At 42.7% G+C, this 22,744-nt stretch overlaps 1 protein-coding gene across 1 annotated transcript; it reads right to left on the bottom strand.

Annotated features, from left to right (window-relative positions):
* Positions 1–2,702: 2,702 nt before the first annotated feature.
* Positions 2,703–20,494, bottom strand: LOC119436326 (vesicle-associated membrane protein 7-like). The gene is made up of 6 exons (XM_037703148.2): positions 20,264–20,494; positions 19,596–19,759; positions 12,882–12,978; positions 7,529–7,630; positions 5,578–5,736; positions 2,703–4,394 (listed from the first exon to the last, which is right to left on the bottom strand). Exons 2-6 carry the CDS (start codon positions 19,748–19,750, stop codon positions 4,251–4,253), a joined length of 657 nt encoding a protein of 218 aa, XP_037559076.1. The 5' UTR covers positions 19,751–19,759; positions 20,264–20,494; the 3' UTR covers positions 2,703–4,250.
* Positions 20,495–22,744: the final 2,250 nt, after the last annotated feature.

The following is a 22,744-nucleotide window of genomic DNA, read 5'->3' as shown; positions in this document are numbered from 1 at the left end:
AAAGCTTCCACGCAAGATGGCATGGTCTGGAAGCTAATGCAGCTGCGTGCATCTGCTTGCCATTGAAGAGCTTGCTGTGCGAGGGTTTGCATGCCCACCATGAGCAGTCTGGGTGATAGGAGCTCTTGCTAGTTTTTTCTAGCTATGATCCTTACAGCTTCTTTGAGAAAGGAGTGATCTGCTACCTTTATTTTAGTGCACTTAGTGTGATGCTCAACCAACATCCTGACCCAAAAAAAGACGCTCTTCACAACTAATGTCACAAGTTTGCTCCATAGTTGCTCCAGAACCATTTTGAATCTGCATGAGTACCATTCTGGTGTCTTACAAAGTCGTCCAAACAGCCAAAAGGAACCTTTCCGACCCACTGAAGTACAGATTCTGGTACAGTGAAACCTAATTTGTAGCTTGAGCTTCAGAGTTTGTGACCGATTTTCAAGTTGGTGCTAGTTGACAGTTACAACATCACTATCAGGACTGTGAAATTGCCCACATTGTTAACCTCTTGTTTTGGATACGTCATGCTTTGCAGTGGCTTAGTTCTCTCTTAGGCACACCCAGGCTTCCAGCCCTCTCAACTTCCACTGCTAACTCTTGCAGGCCAATCTCTATGCTATATAAATTTAAAAGAAAATGCTGCCATTTCCAATGCCAACCTTGTCAAATATGCATGTAATAGCTGTGATGCCTCCTCTAATAAGAGATGACTGTGTATTTAATTGAACATTCTTGTGCTCAAGTTCATGCCTCTTGTATAGTAAACATTTTGCATCATTAAAATTGGTTTTGGTGTGCCTGGTGAACCATACTACGCTTCTTTATAATGTTTGATAGTTCCCAATGCAATGAAATTAATGCCTAATTTTGGATACGTAATTCTAAAGTTAGCAAAAATAAACCATAATAAAACCCCAATTTCTTTTTTTTTATAGAAATTAAGTAAAGAATGTCATATTTTACCAAAAATAAGTACCAAGTACATGGGACTACCTGTGCTTCCAAAACAAAGCCTTTTTAATGTGTTTGATGTGACAGTCTTATCTACATTAGTAATCAGTTTACAAATGAAACGCTTAGAAAAATATCTGGTAGTGTCAAAAGATCATAAGGCATAATTATGCACAGGTGCCATTGCACGACATATATGTCCACATCTAGAGCTACATAACAAAGCTTGCCGAGCTAAGTATGCAGCCAAGTTAGCAGGCATTCGCCACTGGTTGTTTCCTCCGAGATTTGTATACTACGAGTTACAAGCAACTGATTAATTTCTAATTGGTTAAAAACGAAGTTTTTCTTAATTTTAGTAATTTACCAATAAAATTTCTTGCGGCAACACTGGTGATAATTCCATTTTTCTTCAGTAATCAGATATTAGTTATCAGTTAAATTTTTTAGAACGTAACTGGCGATTCAAGGACGCGAGTTTGTCTGCAAAGAGTGGCATCAGTGAAAATGTTTCATCTGGTAGCAGAACAAAGTTGAGCTATGAAGTATCCCACATGATTATGTCGGAGCATCCCAGCTGGATAGGTTGGTACATTTCTTTATCAAGACAAGTTAGAAAGACAACAGCCTCTCACGAGATGCTGTGCTGGTTTGGTTCTTAAATCATAGAAAAATTGTCCTCTGCATTGCATACAAGTCTTCAAGGGACATAGAAAAACGACACAAAGTTGGTTTACTTTGCAGAAGTACTTTTCAAGATTCAATTAGCATTTATCTGGTGGGAAAAGTTGATTAGTAGCTGATAAAACGAATAGCAAAGTTGCTCTAGTTGAACTTGGTGCCCAAGCCACAGTGCTAGTGTATATTTCAAAGAACTTTTGCATGTTTAGGGCAATTTTTGTTCAGAAGTCCTCAAAACTCACTATGCTGAGTTCTTGGTTCCTTTAGAATGCAATTTTTTGCTCGTTTATCAATGAACTATTGAAGGGTCTTGAGTAGACACTGTTAAGTCTTACGATAATGAGAAACTAGCCCGACCCGCCATACTATGGCTTTGGTGTTGCGCTGCCAAGCCCGAGGTTGTGGGATCGAATCCCGGCCGCGCAGCCACATTTCGATGGGGGCGAAATGCAAAAACACCCGTGTACCGTGCATTGGGCGCACGTTGAGAACCTCGGGTGGTGCCGGCGCGCCTCATAATCATATCGTGGTTTTGGCATGTAAAACCTCAGAATTAAATTAATTAGAAGCTAGCACAGGAGCCTCAAGCCTGTCTCATTTTTCAGTATCTCCTGACTTACCTGGACTTCAAACATTTCTTATAATTCCACAAGCATATGTACAACAGAATGAACTGGCCAGGCTTCTCTAGTGTGGTCTTAGATGAAGATTTAACATTACGCAACACAATTAAAAAAAAAAGTCTGACCAGATTGTCCATCATTGATATTAGAAAAATCATCACAAAATTTTTTTAAGTATTGCAAAACATGACTGACTACTTTTCAGCAATTGTTCACTTGCTTTGTTGAGGCTCTAATTGATAAACAAATTCAACTGTATTTAAGTTATGGTAATTTCAATCATAACCAGTTACTTTTTACGTTATGCTAAAACTATTTTCTAAGTACTATGGCATCAACACAAAAAGCTGCCCAGTGGAGCCCTGGCTCCTTTGAATAATCAATGGGCAAGGTCAGATAAAATGTGTGTAGGATTTGACTCCATTATTAGAGAAATTTGTACACCTAATGAAAATTCAAAATAACATTGGCATTTATTGCTCTGAAGGAGACACGTGCAGCACACACTAAATCAAAAAAGATTTGTTACCACATGAATATTGGCATCTTCCATGGCTTCAACTATAAAACATGTTAAATTACTGCAGAAAACTCTCCATAGTTACGTTATACCAAATATACAAAAATTTTGTTTAAACCGTAACTGTGGGTTGACGAGACTACAAAAAAAAAAAAAAAATTCAGGCGTAAGAGTAAACGGCTCTAAAATTATTTTTATGTAAAGAAGCTTCAGTGATTCTTTTAACGATGTCATGCATCAGGTGATAGCAGGCACAATGTTAGCACTTTCTGCTCCAAACGAAGACAAAATAAATGTTATCTGCCTATATTGGTACTAGCAATATATTGCAATCAGCCTAAAATGATACCGTATCGCCAAACACCGAATGTGAGAGACACCAAACCATAAACTAAATATTGCATATATCAATGATTATGGTGTGACAGTTACATACAAAAATAAAACACTATACCAACTATGCAACACTAAAGAAACTTAAGTACTGATGTAAAAGTTTATATAGGTTTTTGTTTTTCTTCTGCAAACAGTAGTTGTTCAACCAAAAATCATGGTACGTATCGAACCTTTCTCCAGCACATAAGAAATAAAAAATTATGTAGCGTTTTACTACAGCACTCTATGTTTTCATTTTGAGCAGTACACAAAGAGCATGTCGCAAGATGCCTGGTAGACAGCTGGTGATCACCTAATATCACAAATTACCAATGAACACTGGATATTCCTGTAATGGAAGCAAAAATAAACTTCAAACTTCAAAGCCCAGTGTCCTTCCATACTGTTCCGTCAAAACAGAGCGTGTAGGAAACAAAAGATATCAGGCACAGATAGAATACAAAAGACAAATGACGCCAGTATCTCAACTCAAAACTTACTGTCACTCCTCCTTCGACCACAAGAACGCTGCAGCAAAATCAGCAATGAGATTTCCATTGGTATGACATTAACTGTAAGCTTCTTTTTGTTTTGTTTCTGCCTTGCGGAATTATGGCCTCTCGAGTGCAACAATATACTTGACTGCACCACCCAGGCACGGACAAAGAACTGTGTCTATACTTTTTCTCCTAATACATTTAGCATAACAACTTGTCAAAGGCACAGCTGACATTGCAAAAAATAAGTTGATGTGTCACTTGGAATTATACATCCTATGTGGTAGAAAAATCTCCCATGGAATGCTCAGGAGAAACATCACCTAGCAGCAAATGACATGAACAGGGCACTCATAATGCTTGCTTCTGTGCAAACTAAAAAAATCGCTGGATGTCACATCTGGCATTGCAGTCACTGCACTGCAAAGTATGGTGTACCTGGCATCACAAACAAATTGGGACTCAAAAACAAATTTGTTGTGTGTCGGTGCCCAGTTAAAATTCCTATGTTCATTCACAAGTCTGAGACATGAATTGATTTCGTAGTGAAACAAGCATTAGGTTTGCATGCATACAATGGAGTTTTGAACATAGAAGCAAGAACAGCTATGTCTTGATAACTCCTGTTGCAAACAATGTTATTACGGTGATCACACCAGCTACTATAATTCCAATGACAATCATCATGCGTGCATTACGAAGGCACATGTGGCGATTCACTTTCTTAGCAGTGGCTCGGAATACTGTCCCCTGCAAATGTGGAAATAAGTCGTTACACATTCACAGTAAATGACACGTAACTACAAAATGCTTAAAGGTACAAAAAACGAAAATACACATCAAGGCCATCTAACAGATTGATTACCCTCTGGTGATCAGTTAATTTTCCTAGTGTACCTAGCAGAGGCTTCATATAGCAGGAAATGACATAAGAGCGAAAGATGTGGCAACGTCTGGCTGAGGAGGGCTAATTCTTTACTAATACAACAGAATTATGCTGCATTTGAAGAGAAATTACACTCGATGCTATAAATTACTCAACACTCCCTCAAGTCACATAAAATAAGTGTGGGGGGGGGGGGGAGCAAACATGCAAGACAGCATCACACTGATATTGTGGCTTGGGCAGAAAGACAAAGATTTACACTCTCCAGTCAATTCCGGTCAACTTCACATAGAAAAGCGAGCTGAAGTGCCAATGAGCGCAACTGTCAGACCCTTGTTAGACGCCCATGAATGATGTAACTGCGTACACCTCACTGTCAGGTGAGCATGAAGAGAGCGAAATCACAGCATAAAAACGCTCACTTGATGCTTTCCCAACAGTGAGGCACAAGCAGTTATGTCACTCATTGGCATCTACTAAAGGCCTGACAATTGCGCTCATTAGCACTACAGCTCGCTTTTTTATGCAAAATTGGCTGGAATTCATCGCACTGTAAAAATTTGCAGAATACTTTTTGCATGTCTGGAAATGGTTATGAGCACCTGAGATAACAGGCTTCAAGTAACTCCCATTGCAGTCAATCGCCTTGCTCTTTTGGCTGAAAAACTAATTAGTCTAATTTGCATAATTAATTGTCTAAATTACTACCTCGAGTCATTTTCAAATGCAAGCCTCTGTGGTAAAAGCAAACCAGGGGACATAATTTAAATATCTCATCTTTCCTATTTTAAGGAATTTGAAATGCATTTCCTGAAACACCCTGCAGAAACAAAAGAATTTTGTAACTGCTATGTACAGTTCCACAACACATGCCAGGGCCCAAGCTAAACTGCAAATAACTGGTACTCAAATACTGCTTCAAAAACAAGCTAGTAATAATGGGATTTCACTCTCAAGTGTTTACTGCAGTGCGCATAAGCAACATGGCAGGGTCATTATCAAATTGCCCGTATGCACTTAACTGCAACACAACAGAATTTAACTGACCGCTTGCTCCAAGTCCTGGGTCTTTTCAAGAAGGCTGTCAAGCCTGTCACCTCGCTCAACTACTCGCTCAATGTTCTGTGCCATAATTCCACGCACATCATCCACCTGGCGATGCAACTGTGAGATCTGGTCACCCGTTCGTCCACTGTTGCAGTTGTTCTGAGAGGGAACAAAATTGAAAAGCAACAACACTATTGCATAGAGCTTGTGGTTGTCCACACCATAGGTTTCATCACTGGCTGCACTGCAAAGCAAATTATGGTCCTTTCGCCACAAAACCCACTCACTGCCTCTGCGAATCTAACTTGGCTCATGAGCCTGGCAGGCCTCTTACAAAAGAATTCTTATTTCTCTAGCTTTGCAATTTTATAAAAGTCAACATTTTTTAGATTTTTACCAAGACTGGCTTCCAGGGAATAAATAATTCAATATTGGCTATTTACAAAAAGTGTCAAGGCCTATGCAATTCTTGCAGCTTAGGCCTCGTTAAATTTGAGATAATTCAGATTCTTGCTTTCAAATATCTATGCTCACCGATCTGGCACTTACAACTTGCTTAGATTGCGAGGTTTAGGAATTGTTTAGGTAAATTAGAAAGACTTGAGAACTTGTTTGCATTTACATTACGGAGGCTCAAAAGCTCTTGTGATGCATAGACATGGTGGTGTCGATCTTGGGTAGAGATGTCGCATGACACCCACCATGCCAATACCTTTGCAATCCCCCAAATTTCATAATTGTGAAATCACTGCTATATAAAATATCCAATTGTGTGGCAATTTTGGACAACATGATTCGACGACTGCTCGTGATGAGGCTTCGAGCCCAGGCCATATGAGCTGTATCATTTGGGGCGATCAGAGTACCTGACTGAGTCATCTTGCACATCTACACGACTGCATTTAAATGTCTTGAACCAAGTTACTCTAGCATAAAGAGAGTGTTCACTGCCATACACATTCACGATTCTACCACTCTTAGCAAAACTCCCTCCTGTGCAAAAAACTTTACTGCACTCTGGAACACAAGCATGGAATTATGGGAGGTCACCATGGCTAATACAGAACAGCAGTGGAACTGGAAGTTTTGATACTGCAACCGTGTTTTATATTATGTGCAGGCCAAAGGTAATAAAGAGATAAATGTCCTACCTTTGTTTACACATAAGTTCCAAAACTTTTTGATCGCCCCTCGTACATTACTATGGGATGTGACAGCTTTATTACACAATTAGCATTGTAGGTAATTCATCCAAGGTATACTTGTAGATAAAACATGCATTCAAATTTCTGCTGTACCCATCCATTTGATGCATGGTCATTTTATCTTTTTCCATATTTGAATCTTTCTAGAACCACTACATTGGGCAATTTTGCTATAAGCCCCTACTTATTTATATTAGAATGGGCCCAGCGTGTTGTAGCTTGGCTGGGGGAAAGCTTTGTCCTCCACCTCTATTTTTCTCTGCATCTAAGTTCCTGTTTCATTTTAAGGGAATATTTCAAGCAATTAGTATTAAGTTGGACTAACAGCATTGGCAATATTAGAACATGCTCTATAATTGTCCTAGAGCATTTACTAGAATAAAAATTTATGCAACCACAGCATTTTGTAAAAGACACCATGGAATCTGTCTGTAGATGGCACAGTCAAACGTTTTAAAACTGTACCTATATAGATCTGCCAATTTCATAATGCACTTATTACATCATGCTGTTATATTGAAGAAAGAAAGAAAAAAAAATCTGTTCTCCATGCGTGGTATATTATGGTTAATACAGTGAAAGGGCAGCATAGGAAAGGTGTCCTATGTGACCAGCTGTTTATTGGTGACAGAGACACCCACATAATGCTATGTGTAAGGAGAGTTATCACCCCTTAAATTTACTCTGCCAGAAATGCAGGTATATGCTTGTACAGAAGCACTGGCTGTAAGAGGAATAAAACTTACTATGATATCAGCAATGACACTGCCAAAGTCTCTGTCAAGCTCATGTTCCTGTGCAGTCCATGCCCGCGATGACAAGCTTCCCTCCAAGAAACGCTGCTTTATCTATGATGGTCAAAAGGAACACAGCGGCAAACATGATAGTTTTACCAAAATAAAAGCAAACCAGATTTTTTAAAAAATTGCACTAAATTGTTGAAAATTGCTCAATAAAGGTCAGTATCAGCTGCAATGAAAAAATATTTTAAAAATAATAAAGTATCTCTAAGTGGCAAGTATGCCATGCTACGTTGGTAGATTACACTTCTGAAATAGCCAAAAGGTTACTGATACTAAAAGCAGTAGCTTGTTAAGTTGGAGTAAATGTGAAAGGATGGTAGTAACACCACATTCATGTTCCTGAACCAGCTTTGTGTGATGTCAAATTTTTGCAAGTGAGTGAATTGTTTATCACAAAAGTATTAAAAAAAATATGTTGTATTCATTACGAGCTTCAACCAGGCAATCTTTTCTAGGAAAAAGTGACCCAAAAGCATGTAATATGTGTAAACATTTGTGATTGCCCTAGAAAGTTAACATAAGTTCCATTTTCAGAGGACCTAAGCTTTCAGAGAAAAGTTTAGTTTTCTGGTGAGCTGTAATTTTCATAATGAATGAGTATACCATATCTCGCATTCTCTTCAACATAAATAGCTATACAATACGTAATTCGGTGTCTAATGAAAACATCAGTGGTGGTAGGAACAGGGCCCATTGAGTCGTCTGTGTCCTCTAAAATTCAAGGTACCAAGAAGCCCAGCAGCAAATACATCTAGGATTCCATGCCATGACCTCATGGCTGCAGTAAGAGAAATTGTGGAACAACGCTCCAGCCTTCAATTGCAACTTCCGTGAGTAAGGGAGCTTCAACTCGATCTGCCAAAAATTTCAAGGTTCATATACTAAAGCCATGTGAAATGCAAGATGAATGGCTAAGATAAAATGCAGTTAAAAAGAAAAGCTCTTTCTTGAATATAATTTTGCTACATACTTCAATGCCACTGCAAACTGTTCATGCATCTATCATGAAAGTTTGGTCCCAAAATCTAAACGAAATTAAATTCTGGGGTTTCATGTACCAAAACCACAATATTATTATGAAACATGTCATAGTGGTGGACTCCAGATTAATTTGGCCACAATATTTAAGCACATAGCCTATTTTCTAATGAATGGGCCTCACATAACCTTTCATTGCTCATGGTTTACTATACAGTGGTGCTGGCTATTTTATAAAGATGGAAAAGATACTTAACCATGGATAAGCACATGAAACACACTTGTCCAAGCTTAATCCAGGTACCAGTATTGCCACTGTACTAGGCAGATACCACAACATCAAGCTAAAATGTGACAAATTCAATTAAATAACGTCAATGAACTATGCTGAGAGGAGCGAAACAAAAGAGAGAGATAAGTAGGCAATTTTCAAGTGTTACATAAATGATATCATTTTCTATCATTTCAAATGCCTATACTTGATGGGGAAGCAATGCAGATAAAGAAGTTAGATTTATTTAATGATTTTCTTGTCATGAGTAACTATGAAGTTTTATCAATAGTGCTACTACGAAGGCCATGTCAGCAATTTTCTACATATCACTTTGACCATGGCTGACCTTGTTAACCAGATTCAAACTCACAAGTTTAGCTTATCAGTTGCTCTTTACAAGATTACCTTAAATCCATGGAAAACTGTCTGCATTTGGCTACACAGACACAACTCAATGTGATAAGACTCTTTCATGAAGCAGAGAGCATTAAACCTTAGCAAACCTGAAGGTAGCCTGCTGCATTGTTTTTTTTTGTTTTTTTTTTTTCAATTGAATATTTTTTGGGAAAAAAATATTGAAGCTTTTTTTTTTTTTTTTTTTCCCCACTTCACATCCACTCAGTGTCAGGCTCACTTGTGGTCAATGTTTGCATCTATATCTGAATGAGCCTAAAGGAGTGAACTTGTGAGTAGGCATTCAAGCTACCAGCTCATCCTTATCTATAAACATTTACACCAAATCAGATCCCAACATCACAGAAAAAGAGAAAGTTCACGCAGCATTTATCAGTTCATTCTCCTAAGCAGAAGGTGAATAAATGGTAGCAATATTCTGAACAGATTCTTGAAGGTCACAAACTAATGTGCCAGCAGAATATGCAGCTGCAATCACCAGTGCCAAAAACTTAAGAGCAGCACTTCCAAATACTAATATAACCCACAGTTTATCTAAACACTTGCAATGCTTCCATTTTCCAGACAATAAAAGCAATCTTTCTGTGGCAGCTGGCCACTTACATGACATGAGCAAGGCAGAAAAGTGCAAGTGACTTGAAAGAGAAAGAAAAGCTTGAAATGTCAAATTTGACAGTATCTATCTCAACTTAAATGCTTTATGTGACACAGAATTGCATTAGATCAATACTACTGTCACGAGACATGCAAACATACTTGATTGATGAGGTTTAACATCTCAATGGAACATGGAGGCTATGGAGAAACCATAGTTGGGGGACTCTGTGTCAATTTTGACCATGCTATGACTAACGTATCTGTTAATGTATCTGTTAAAATCAAATTGTATACAGATGATTCTGCTATGTCTTCTCAAGAGAAAGGCTCAGATGACCAAGTGTTGTTAAATAATGCATTTCAAAAAGTAATCGCTTGGTGTAACGCTTGGCAAATGCTTATCAACTTCGACAAAACTGTATTCATGAGAATTACACATAAAAAGGAGACATTAAAATTTCAGTACTTTTCAAACAATTTCCTCTTTGAACTACAGCATTATAAGAATTGGATGACCAAGGGCGCTCAGCCGCAGCTTGCGCTCGGGTGTCTGTCGTAGTCTTCATCCACAGTTGGCTCTGATGCCGCTAATCATGTCGGCGTTCCCACACTGCCCCTCCCTCTGCGAAGGCTCTGATCGCACTGACCCATGGTGGCGGCTGGCAGCGACGGCATGACACCCCTACCGGCGGGCGAACCTTGTAGACCACTAATGCACTGAACGAGGATCGGCGGAGCCGGCAATGTCCGAGTTGCCAAGGTCTTCCAGGAATCCGCAGGGCCTATAACCTGGCTGGCTTCCAGGATGGACTCTTCGCGAAGATTGGGCAGACTAGGTGGTGCAGCCTCGGAGTTGAGGTCTTGCAGGAACCTAAAGGCCCTAAACCGTCCCCTGACACACATCTGGTCTGGTTTTTCTCTCCGACCTCGTTCGGACAAGTGCACGCAGCAGGTCGCCGGAAGGAGCCGCTGCCTGCTCAATGCCTTGCCACCACAGAGTCTGCACTGCACCGCAGCACGCAGGTGACAAGAGGGAAAGATGGCAGATGATCCCGATCGTCGCTCTAACGGTGCCGCCGCCGCTACTATTGTCAACTAGCCTCGAGCTCCCAAAATCTGACTGGAACACTGGACACCGCTCACCACGTCCTCTTGAGCCGTCTGTGTAGAACCACGCCCTGCAGCGCTGAGTGATGGAGCCGCTCTTGAGGTGGTGTCAGCGCCATCGCGCTCATGACGTCACCTGCGCCGGCGGTGCCCTTCTCAAACGGCAGAGCCGGGAGCTGTAGCAGCGCATAGGAGACCACGCCGCCACCAGGTTCGACACCAGGCTCGATGACGGCGACGGAAGAGGAACCGGCGGAAGCGCTCGTCACCTAACACCAGAGGTGCAGTTCACATCGCGGAAATGGTCATGCACCAGGCCGGGGTAGGAGTCGCTACTGGCCGTGAAACGGGCGCCGCCAGCCTTTCCCACGACCATGGTCCATCCCAGAACGCAGCCAGGGCCCCGCGTCCATCGTCTTCTTCGTCCACAGTTGGCTTTGATGCCGCTGTTACAGGCAGAGGTTCGGGGGTACCTTTCAACAGTGTCTGCTTGGAGCTCGAACCAGGTTGACTATCGGAGAGGGTTCGGCAGGGAAGACGAGGCGACGCAAGAACAAATAACAGAGTTTATACATGGCTACAAGTGAGCGGTGTGCTTCAAAGAATAACGTACAAGAAAAGTTCAGCGTGGATGCACCTGCATGCTAGGGCAAAGCAAAAGTGTTCTTCGTGGCTGCTGGCTGGCCTTGCACTTTCTTCCTCTTCCCCTACTGCAAGCTAGGGCAATCCATAGGTTAGCATAAATGGTAGGAGACCGGAGCCGGGTGAACGTCCTTGGTGGGGGAGCAAGGTTAGCATAAATGGTAGGAGACCGGAGGCGGGCGAACGTCCTCTGCGGGGGAACTAAGTTTGAAGGCTGGACGACAGGTTTTGTCTCTGACCCTCGCGACTGACACGTCTATTCATGTTGATGAGCAAGATCATTAGGCACACCGATCACCATGCGCCTGCACGCGTTCCGAGCATGTTGGCTCAACATGAATCAGAATTCACTATGCACGAGGTCTGGGCATCGCATCTCCAAGGGCATCGTAACAAAGCTAATCATGTCGGCGTTCCCACAGTATCTAGGGCTCTAAATTACTACCAATCTTTATTGGAATAAGCACAATGATTATGTCGCAAGCAATGTGCTAATTTAAATGTTTTCTTTCTTGGAAAGGACCTCAGGCCTTCCACTCCCACTGTTTTATTGCTTGCCTACAAATCCATAGTAATACCATTACTTGACTACGCTGTCATTCTTGGGGATCAGTTCACACCAACCAATGAGAGTAAGATTGAAAGCATACAAAAGAGGGCAGCTCATTTCATCTCCAATAATTCTGGGCAACCATCAGTAAGTGCTCTCATAGCAAGAGCAAACTTACCTCCTCTAAATGAATGAAACACAGTTTCTAGCCTTAAATATTTATATCAGATAATTAACAGGCACTAAGGTAGATCTTGCTCATTTCATCTTTTTCCTCCAGTTACGCCGTAAGACAATGCCACGATCTAGCCATAACCCCCTTTTGAATGCACAACAAATGCTTTAGGTACTTGTTTTTTTTCCAAGGACAGTAAGGGAGTGCAACAAACAGAGAAATGACATTGCTTTGCAGCTATCTCTCGAAACATTTGCCTCACGTAGCTAACGATTTCCTGCGTCGGGATTTAGTGTTGTTCATTGCACAGCTGTTTGTAGAATTCATAGTTGTTTTCTTGTTTCATCCTGGTCTTACTTATGTGTACATTTTTGATAGTTATTTTGTTTTCTCTTCCTGCCAATTGTTTGTAATTTGATTGTATTAACCCACCCTAATAAAATCCCCTTTTGGGGATTGCAGTTTCTATAAATAAATAAATCTGGAGCACACAAAAGTTTCACAGCTGCTGGGCCATCATGGCAGGTAAACATGCAAACATCACACAAGCATTACTTACCAAGAAGAGACAGGTGAATGACTGATGCATGCTGGCCTCTGGCAGTGTGGCACAGATGTAGATAAGCCCCTGTTCCACCAATAGGTGGAACACATACCTATGAGTATATTGAAATTGGCGGTCATTCACAAAACACAATGAATGCTTTGCATTTAATGGCTGCTGAACCTCAAACAAATGAACACACACGTGCTTCCCGAAAGCCCGCTAGCAAGAATTACCAACAATCTCAAAATTGCACAACCCTTTTTTGTTCTTTCTGGTACAGAAGAACACAGGAAGGCACCTGTGTGCAGGATGTCAGAACAAAATGTTGTTCATTCTGGTTCTACTTCCGGTTCTGCTCCGGAACGGGGAAAAAAAAATCATCCGTAAAAGTTCACAACAGTTTTGGTTCGTGGCTCGCATGCAAACATTTTCTAAGCAAGGTAACGATTAAAACATAGTATTCATTTTTCTCAATAAGTGAATTATGAATTCTGAGATCATGGTCGTCCCGACCCCTTCCATGAAAAGAGGAACCTGCCATGACACGTCAACCTGCTAACGCACGGCGCTGCCTCAAACTCCGCCACCGACTATCAGTAATGCATTATATTTCTTTTCAATTCTACACCCTCGCCGCAAACACACTCTCGCTCGTTACCTCACCCACCCGTCTTACCTTCTCTCCCCTTTAGAAGAATCCTACCTATATATACTGTGCCGAGGAGAGCATATGTCGCCTTGAAGAAGACAAGTCCACTAGTCGAAACGTTGGCTCCTGCTCTCACCTTGTTCTCGGGTTACTCCTCGAGATCATGGTCAGTGCCTTGAGTCAAGGCAGTGAGCATGACCTCAGAAGCAGCATGCCATCGAGCGTATTCGCCAAAATGCGAGACCGCTGTTCCAATAAAACTTCTGTAACAGAGTATTTTACCCGTAGAAAATGAAACAATAAGCTCTTCAGCATGCAAGCCCTGGGTTTTGCTACGATACCCATCCGCTAGTGCACTGAGTGGCAGGCTTAGATTAGTGGAGCGCTCGACCAGCTATCGCTCGCACTTTGCCTGCCCGAGATATGCGCTCATGTCGACGTTGCCTGGCATCGGTTATTTCAGATTGCCGACTTTCCCCTTGAACTGAAAACCGATAAAAACTATTTCGGTTTCACTCCGAAGCAAAATGTTTCGGTTACGTTTTCGTTGCAGTAAATTTTTTTTTTTTTCGTTTTTGTTTTCGCTTCGAACACTGCCTGTGTGTGTGCTTGTTTTTACTGAGTTCTTACACGGTTGATAAATGCACTTCATTAGACATCTCAGCAACTGTAAAAAAACAAGTGAAAACAGGTACACAGTAAACGTCTACACACAATAAAATAAGAAAATGAAAAAGCTTATGTTAATGCCCGTTCCACATAAAGTGATTCTGTGCTGCAGTTTTTGGAGCTGTGGTAACCACAGATGCAAACTTTTCATTTCTGTCTTGCATGCACCAATCATGACTTCTGCAATTTTCACATTTGTGAGCACCTAGTGGTGCTCAATTATAGTTGACATAGGCTTAATTCATTCAGGGGTGCTCTAACGTAAAATTATTCCAAACTGTTTTGATTCCAATTTCTGCAATCAGCCTCCACGATTGGTCAAAACATTTTCGGGCCACTCCCAACTTCACCTGTCTGTCACACGACGTCACGAAAACTGCGATAGCTCCCCATCTGATATCACATGTACACACTGATTATGCATGATTAAACCACACAAAAGAAAAATAATCATTCCTGATTTGACGCCTTTTCAACATTAGCCCTCTGCTATTGGTCCAATGTTTTCTGGCTACGCCCACTTCGCCTGTCTGTCACACGACCTCACAAAACTGCGAAAACTTACCACGTCAAAGTGACGTGTACGCGAAAAAAATTGCATTAATATGCCGAACAAAACTGAAAATTTTTCTGAATAGCCACAGACTGCCCCGTTCGAAAGGAATAGAAGATGGCTGCCCGCCGATCGCTCAGGCCCTCGCTACTCACACCTGCCGGTGAGCATGTATTTATTCGTGCATGATAAACCTTTTTTCATGGCAGTAAAACGTTATCGAGCCCTTTCGGCATGCATACGACATCGCTCTGCCAACTCTTCCTTGCTGAGGATCCGTTTTAGCGACATTCTTATCCTTCCGTTGCACGCCGTCGCGATTTTCTACCAGCCACCGCAAGCTAAGTAAGGCGAAGCGGACCAATCGGAGAAGCCGGCACCACCCTCTTCATGCAGTTATCTATTTTCACTGTGCTGGCTCAGCCCCATCGAAACCCTCTCCACTAGAGCATGCTCCTCGCCTCTTGTCAGCCAATTAGATAACAAAAACCGCTGAGTGTAGGCAATGTTATTGGTTTTGAAAGCGAACAAAGGTGACCTCCTATAAACAAGGAGAGTGTTTGATTGGGTTGTTCAGACAACACTGCGGGTCACCGCCCAATGCTTGCGTCGGTGTTTACATAAATTTGACGTCAGGGGTTTGGAATCAAAACAGTTTGGAATCATTTTACGTTATAGCGCTCCGCAGCTTTGGCAAAAACAAAGTAAAACATATCAAACTGTTTAGAAACAAAGTTTTTAATGTTTTAGCCCAATATTCTTTCAGAACGAAAAAAATTATGCAGATCCCACGCACTGTGGGATGGCATGCATGTTGGCACGTATGCCATGTTGATGGCATACAACAGTTGTGATACGATGTTAAATGCTACCTTGCGTGTACCACTTGTGTTTGTCTACGTAGTACGCAGAACACTCAGCGAGATGTGTTTTCTCAAGGCGTTGCTGTGTGCCATTTCGTCACGGTGTTAGCTTCACGCATTCTCTGTATCCTCTTTCTACCATTCTATCTCCCCTTCGGGCTGTTGTACGCGAGTACAAGGTAAGTGCTGCAGCTTCTGCAATGCTTTTGTGGGGGGTTCACGCATAATTACAGCCATCTAGAGGGCATTGTGTTGATGGGCAGGGAGCTCCAGAGGGCATTGTGGCAACACCAACAGAGCTCTCTTCTCGTGGAAAGATCTCACAGACACCTGTCTCACGCCCCTGCCATGTATATGATACACATTCTCAACCACTCCCCGCTGCAGCGTGCAAAACAGCAACAGCAGCAGTAGTAGAAAAGTTAAAGGAAGAGGCAAAGAAAGCTTCGCATTACTATTAGTTGGGTCCGATGAGCCACATTGCTATTGGTTCCCTATTCATGCTAAATGAGCATTTTTCAAAGAAAGTTCAGCACCACCGAACATTCAAAAATTGCAGGCACAAATGTGCTGGTGACTCACTTGCTGTACTATCGCACTCAGTATGAGCTACACCGCGAGAGCGCGTGGCAAAGAGCTCTGTAAGGTTGAACAGTTGCGCCAATCGTGACATCTTTTCGAGTTATCAGGGGAGGGTTTGGCTGTTCCTGCGAGCGCGCATCGCCTCCACTTGCTTGCTTTCACCCTCTCCCTCCTTTATTTGAAGGAACTTCTTTCCATTTATTTTGCTCGTTCATTCTGTCTTTACTGAAGAGAAATTTGAAGATGATGAACAGAGATGGCGTGCAAAACTTATCAAAGAATGAGCGCTACCTTCGTCCAAGAAAGGCTATGCAAGTGCTTTTTACCTTAAACACTTTCTGATCGCGTCATGCTTCTAGCGAAGAGGGATACCTGGTGACGACACGGGCCGTGCAATATTTTCAGTAGAGAGTTTTAGCAGAGCTGTGCTGCCAATGCCCAACGCATTGCCGTTGATATTGTTCCAGTGCACGTTACAATCATTTCTTCTGTGGTCGCAGTAGCCGTACTTTGCTTGTTTACCAGAACTACACTGACAATACATTCTAATACCACCAGTTATTAACATATATCAGTCTCCAGTCAGTTCGCCTATAAAAGGGAGCCGGCAGGAAATGCTTTTCTTGGATACGTCAACGTGGAGGTCGTGTTCAGTGCTCTTGACTAAGAAAGTTACCTGGCTTCCCAAAACATTGTGTGATCATCAAAAGAGAGCAGAATGTGGCTGGAATGAGAAAAAGGCTTCCGGCATTTCAGTGAAAACAAAAGCTGCACTGCTTTTTTTGGTTTGTTGTATTTTAGTGTGATGGAATTGGCAACTATAGCGTAAGATGGCAAAGAAAAGCCAATTTCTCGCAGTCAAAGAAATTAGGAACAGAAAAATAACTCGAGCATTGTAATAAATCTTCATTGGAATACACAGCAAATAACATAGTGAACAAGCCCTAGTCAAGATAATAATATGAATAACAATGTGAATAATGTATACTGACTGGATTCAGAAAGCATAAAAAACAGAGGCAAAATTGTAGTAACAACAGAAATAATGACATTTTAATATGAAAGGAAATATTAAAAGGCAGAAACACGAGTAACAAGAAAAGAAAATCAATAATCACGGGGTAGAGAAGCGAATATTTTAGGAACGCACATTATGCGGACAGCCTCTCCATAACAATTACGGCAAGGAGCGTTAGTAGCGGGTCATGGCCACTTGAACGGCAATCACGTTCTGCATCCTCGACGGGAGTGACAGATACAGATTCTCAATGAACGGCAATCACGTTCTGCATCCTCGACGGGAGTGACAGATACAGATTCTCAATGAAACTGTGTTCATTTTGGAAGCGCATTCGTTCTTCTTCTACAGCGCCCCATAGAACATCAGCGGGTGATCTGTGCAATCCTCTCTTGTAGAGCCCGACCTTCATTCTACCCGAGACCCACCTCAGACACCGCACCCCTCGCATGTTCAGAAGCTCCTCAACAACCTTTGCAGTGTGGATAGGTGACAGATCTTGTTGGAACAGGAAGTCTCCTTCAGGAAAAGGCCCGTCCAACGCGTAAGGGATCATGACATAATCGCAATGTCGCAATGCCTTGTGGATGTCAGCGGTCCTTCAATACGGTGCAAAACGCCAAGTCCATCTCGGGACATAGCGCCCCAAACATTGACAGCAGTGTGGCCGCTCGATGCGACTTCCTGCATGTAAAGGGGGTCTTAGCAGGCGTTGACACGGCGCCACATGCGTTGCTTTTGGTCCCAGCATGTTGTGCAGGTAGACTCGTCGAAAAAAGCACAGTTTTCCAATCGTCCGTAGTCCAAGAGACGTGTTCGATCGTGTAGTTACGCACCGTTTCGTTTCGTTTGCCTCGGAGAGACGCGGCTTCTGGGCCGCAACGTGGTTCTTGAGTTTTCCTTCCGCTAGTCGTCTTTTTATTGTCGACACGCTTGCAGACACACCAGCGCCAGCACCGATCTCCTTGGCAGGGGCTTGCCTGCGCAGCGTCGAGGATATCCACGTCCTGAGCAGCAGACGTTGCACGAGGTTTATGAGGAGCGTCGCTGATGCGGCCTTCATCCCTATAAGCTTGGATGATACGATTGAGTCTTATTCGACCTCCCCGTCATCTCAGCTATTGGGTGTTGAGTATATTGCTTCAGGGACAGTGGAACTATTCGCAGGCGCTCAGTGTTTCGCACTCGGGACATTTTCCCAAGTGAAGAACGTATTAGTGTTTCACTGTGCGCACTACACGCAGCCACTTACACACAATAGGGTACGTGGCGCATCAGTCCGGAATCCCCCATTAAATAAAATGAAGCAAACACAAAGAGCCAGGCTAGATATCAGCTGTTTTGTGAAGCTCGACTTATCGAAAAGGAAGTTCGGGCGTCAAGCCAGGGCGGCAGTTATCATTTTCAAAGCTAATATCACTACAGGGCAAAATGAGGGTGAGCGTGAAAGCTAGCAAGTGGAAGTGATGCGCACTCGCAGGAACAGCCAAACCCTCACCTGATAACTCGAAAACATGTCACGATCGGCGCCACTGTTCAACCTTACAGGGCGCTTGGCGATGCGCTCCTGCGGTGTAGTTCATACTGAGCGCGATAGTACCTATGTTGTCACATGTGCAAATTTGCAAGCAAAATCACATGACGTAAAATGCGCTTAATGTTTTGTGCCTTACAGGCCAGTTGCACTACTCAAGCAGTACTTGAGAACACTGGTCAGCAGTAACTTCTATGCTGCATTTTATGCTTTTAGGCAGAACAAAATCCAAGTCTCTGCTATTGAATGCATGAAACCGTGGTACTATATATGTCTGCCTTAGCTGTGCTGCTGTGGGAATTTCAGTGAATTTCACGCATGGGAGGCTTTGTCAGATGCACTGTACCTTGTGAAGTAAAGAAAAGTGCCATGCCAAATATGTACATTGCGCAAGTGAAGCAGATGTAGGCTTGCCGTGCTCATAATTGTGGTCCCTGAACACTGATGCAACCAACTAATCCAGCTAATGAAAGGACAAAATCAGCTGCTGTCATAAGCACCATGACACAGTCTGACCAGCTCTGGTGCGTGCTGATGCTGGCTGCTGTTAGATGGTAGGCAACAGACATATGCTTCTGCGAGAAATGCAGAATTCCCCGATAGTGGCCATTGGCACAATTGAGTTTCTGAAGCTTGTGCATTTACATGCAGAAAGATTGTTTAAGTGTAAATGACATGCATACAATGGTTTTGTTTCTTGGCGATTCATCTGCGATTTATCTACATTCTCCTTGGTGTTTGCTGTAACTGGCATAGTGAAAACGGTAAGTGGTGTAGTGAAAACAGTCAAAGCCAACACCTCACTGAATGACAGGTTGACGCCGAGGCTCCGCACACATATGTAGAAGACAGACCTACCCACCACGGGACCGAGTAGTCTTGAAGTCTGCATGTGGGGGGATCTCTTTCAACACGTCCGTGAGCAGATACTCGAAGTCGGCAGACGTCTCTTGATGACTCACAAGCACTGTAGTTTCCCGCGCGATTGCGCAGAATTCTATTGGACTGACCATTTTCCTCAACTGCAAATAATGTACATAATACACAATATAACAGTTATGTGGCACAAAAGGACAACAACTTTGCTAATTTATATGTATCCCTGCTATAATGCGGCAGAAAGAAAGAACTGCTCCTCGTCCTTGTTCTCATGATGCAGCCAAGCGAACTCCACGGCGTAACGCACAAAGTGGACAGGAATACACGTACTACGTCCGATCGATAGCACTCGCCAAGGTACCACTACGCAGAATTAAAGGCTTTGAAACAGTAATATGAAGTGTGCGCACATGTTCAAACAAAAACAATACAATCCGAAAGTACCGAGCTACGATGTTGTATACTTCTTTCTGGGGTTTTACGCGCCAAAACCAGTTCTGATTATGAGGCACGCCGTAGTGGAGGGCTCCGGAATAATTTTGACCACCTGGGGTTCTTTAACGTGCACTACAACGCAAGCACACGGGCGTTTTTGCATTTCGCCTCCATCGAAATGCGCTACGATGTTGTATAAAACTTTCGCATACCCCAAGGCGCTGCCGTTCATATCCTCATATGCGCTTGCACCAATCGTGTGGAAACTTTCACTGGCTTTCGCGACGTGACATACGCCCACCAACCTCAACGCACATGTCTCGCACCGCCTCGCAACTGGCACATCGCGATGACAGATAATTAGCGATAGCAAGGATAGCAACACTATCACCGCCTTTGGTCTTCGGTTGAGCGCACTAGAATACTGTCGAGTGGGACGAGCGGCTGAGGCGGCGCATGCTTTGCGGTGAGGCGCCCCGGCGCCCGACGTGGAAAAATACTGTGGCGGCGCTGCGATCGAAGTGGATTGGGCCGCATCAAGGTTGCGCCGTTGGAAACTGCTGGCGATACTGCTCGGCAGGGCCATTCGTACTACTTCGCGCGCTGGTATTTGCGTTCAGACCGCTCAAATGGTGCTCATAATTACATATGACATGTATTTATGCCTTAAGAATAAATTTCTCTTTTTCTCTTCTTTATTTTAATTTATGTTTTAATGCCGCTCGGTGATTGCGCGTGTATTGCGGCCGCATGCAGTGTCGGCTTCCATTCTACTATGTTATTGTACGGTTCCCTTTGGAGAAAAAAATTATTTTTCTCGTTCTTCAAGCAGCATGTGTCTCTCGTGCGTATTGTTGCGCATATAGTTTTCTATCGGTAGGTCTTGCGAAACGCAGACGAAGAAACATATGTAACCTTCCTGCTTGCCGCTCCAAACACGTAAAGCATATCTGCCCCATCCGGTGCCTTGTACTCAGATTTACGGGAAGCATTGTCATAGATAAAAAAAAAAGTAAACTGCAGCGCAGCATTCCATTCATGTTTCCGCCTTCCCCGCGTAACAGAATGCGGAGTAATTGGTACGGTGTCATTTATTGCGGTCGGACCTCGAGCGCCGAAAACGGTTTTAGTTAGTCATTCTATATGCTAATCTTTGTCCGTAAGCCGTTTTTTTTTTTCAGTCGATACTTCAAAAAAGAACAAAAAAAGAAATAAAGCCTGCGCGGTAGCCTAATTAGTGGCTAATAGTGGATACGGCGTTGCGCTGCTAAACTGGACCTCGCGGGTTCAATCCAGGTCGCGGAAATCGATGGGAAAGAAATTGAGAAAGACTTGCGTACTTCTATTTAGGTGCACGTTAAAGAACCCCAGGTGGTGAAAACTAAACCGGGTAATCATATCGTGGTTTGGCCACGTAAAACCGAAGAACTTGCTTAAATTAAAAATATAAGAAAGAAGCAGGTGGCTGCGTTCTTCGGCTTATTTCTGGGGGTGTAAACAAAATAAATTATTCTCGAGTCTGATTTTCGAGAACAACATGTTACGCTTATCCTATATTTCATACATAAATGTAATGCTGTTCCCAAATGTATGACCACTCAACTCAGCAGCTTGTATATTATAAACGGCTGCTTTCAGTTATCCGGTGCACTATCATAACGACAATAATGAAACAATTAAAGGAACGGCATGCCTCACATACACGTAGAGTTATGTGCATATCTGGTGCGTTCGTTGAAGTGTGGTACCACATGGGGCACCCAGCTTTAATGGGTTGCCAACATGGCGAGACTGTCAAAAAAAGTTTTCCTTCCCTGAATCAAGTTAGCAGATTTACAGGCTGCCCCCAAACGGGGGCGTTTATATTAAATGACAGCTAGGAACTTTTTAAGCACGACTTATTAACACCCGTGCGTTAATTCTCTCAGGAACTGCGCCTCTACGCAACAGCCACGACTCCCCAGCAGCGCAATTATTCGTTTAACAGTCCTCACTTGCGTCGGTCACTCACCTTTGAGACTTCAATGGTGCTGTACGTTATGCGTTACATTCGAACGGAAACGACTATTCGGCGTCGTACAGTATATCAATAAAACTTGCGTAAATATGTATATATGTATAAGATGGTTTGCCTGCTATGAATATTATTTCTGCGAATGAGAGTGTTATGTGCCGTATTCACTAATAAGTGTGTTTGTTACTGCGAACACGTGCGCTTATTCTGGTCGGGAGTTCACTTTTTCAATTAGTGCGTTTAGAATATTTGTTATTCTTGCCCTTACATATATATCGTGAATATATATGTCTATGTACCCTTTGATTTAGTTACCTAGAAATACATTGGTCATTCTTCGCGCCACGGAGTTAATAAACCTGGTTTATTTCACTCCAATATTTTTTTCGATTATATGAGGCAAGCCGCAGTGGGGGACTCCGGAAAATTTTGACCACCTAGGGTTCTTTAATGTGCACCTAAATCTAAGTACACGGGTGTTTTCGCATTTCGCCCCCGTAGAAAGGCGGCCGCCGTGGCCGGGATTCGATCCCGCTACCTCGTGCTTAGCAGCCTAACACCGTAGCCACTAAGCAACCACGGCGGGTAGCAAAATTGAAGACGTCGCGTTGTATAATCCATGCCTCAAATATATATGTTTGGCAAAATGGTGTAAACATAAATTTGCAGTCGAAATAAA

The sequence above is a fragment of the Dermacentor silvarum genome, chromosome 1, assembly GCF_013339745.2.
Source record: "Dermacentor silvarum isolate Dsil-2018 chromosome 1, BIME_Dsil_1.4, whole genome shotgun sequence".
Taxonomy (NCBI): Eukaryota; Metazoa; Arthropoda; class Arachnida; order Ixodida; family Ixodidae; genus Dermacentor; species Dermacentor silvarum.
The sequence above is the reverse complement of the archived record's forward strand: the minus strand, read 5'-3'. Positions and strand labels throughout refer to the sequence as shown.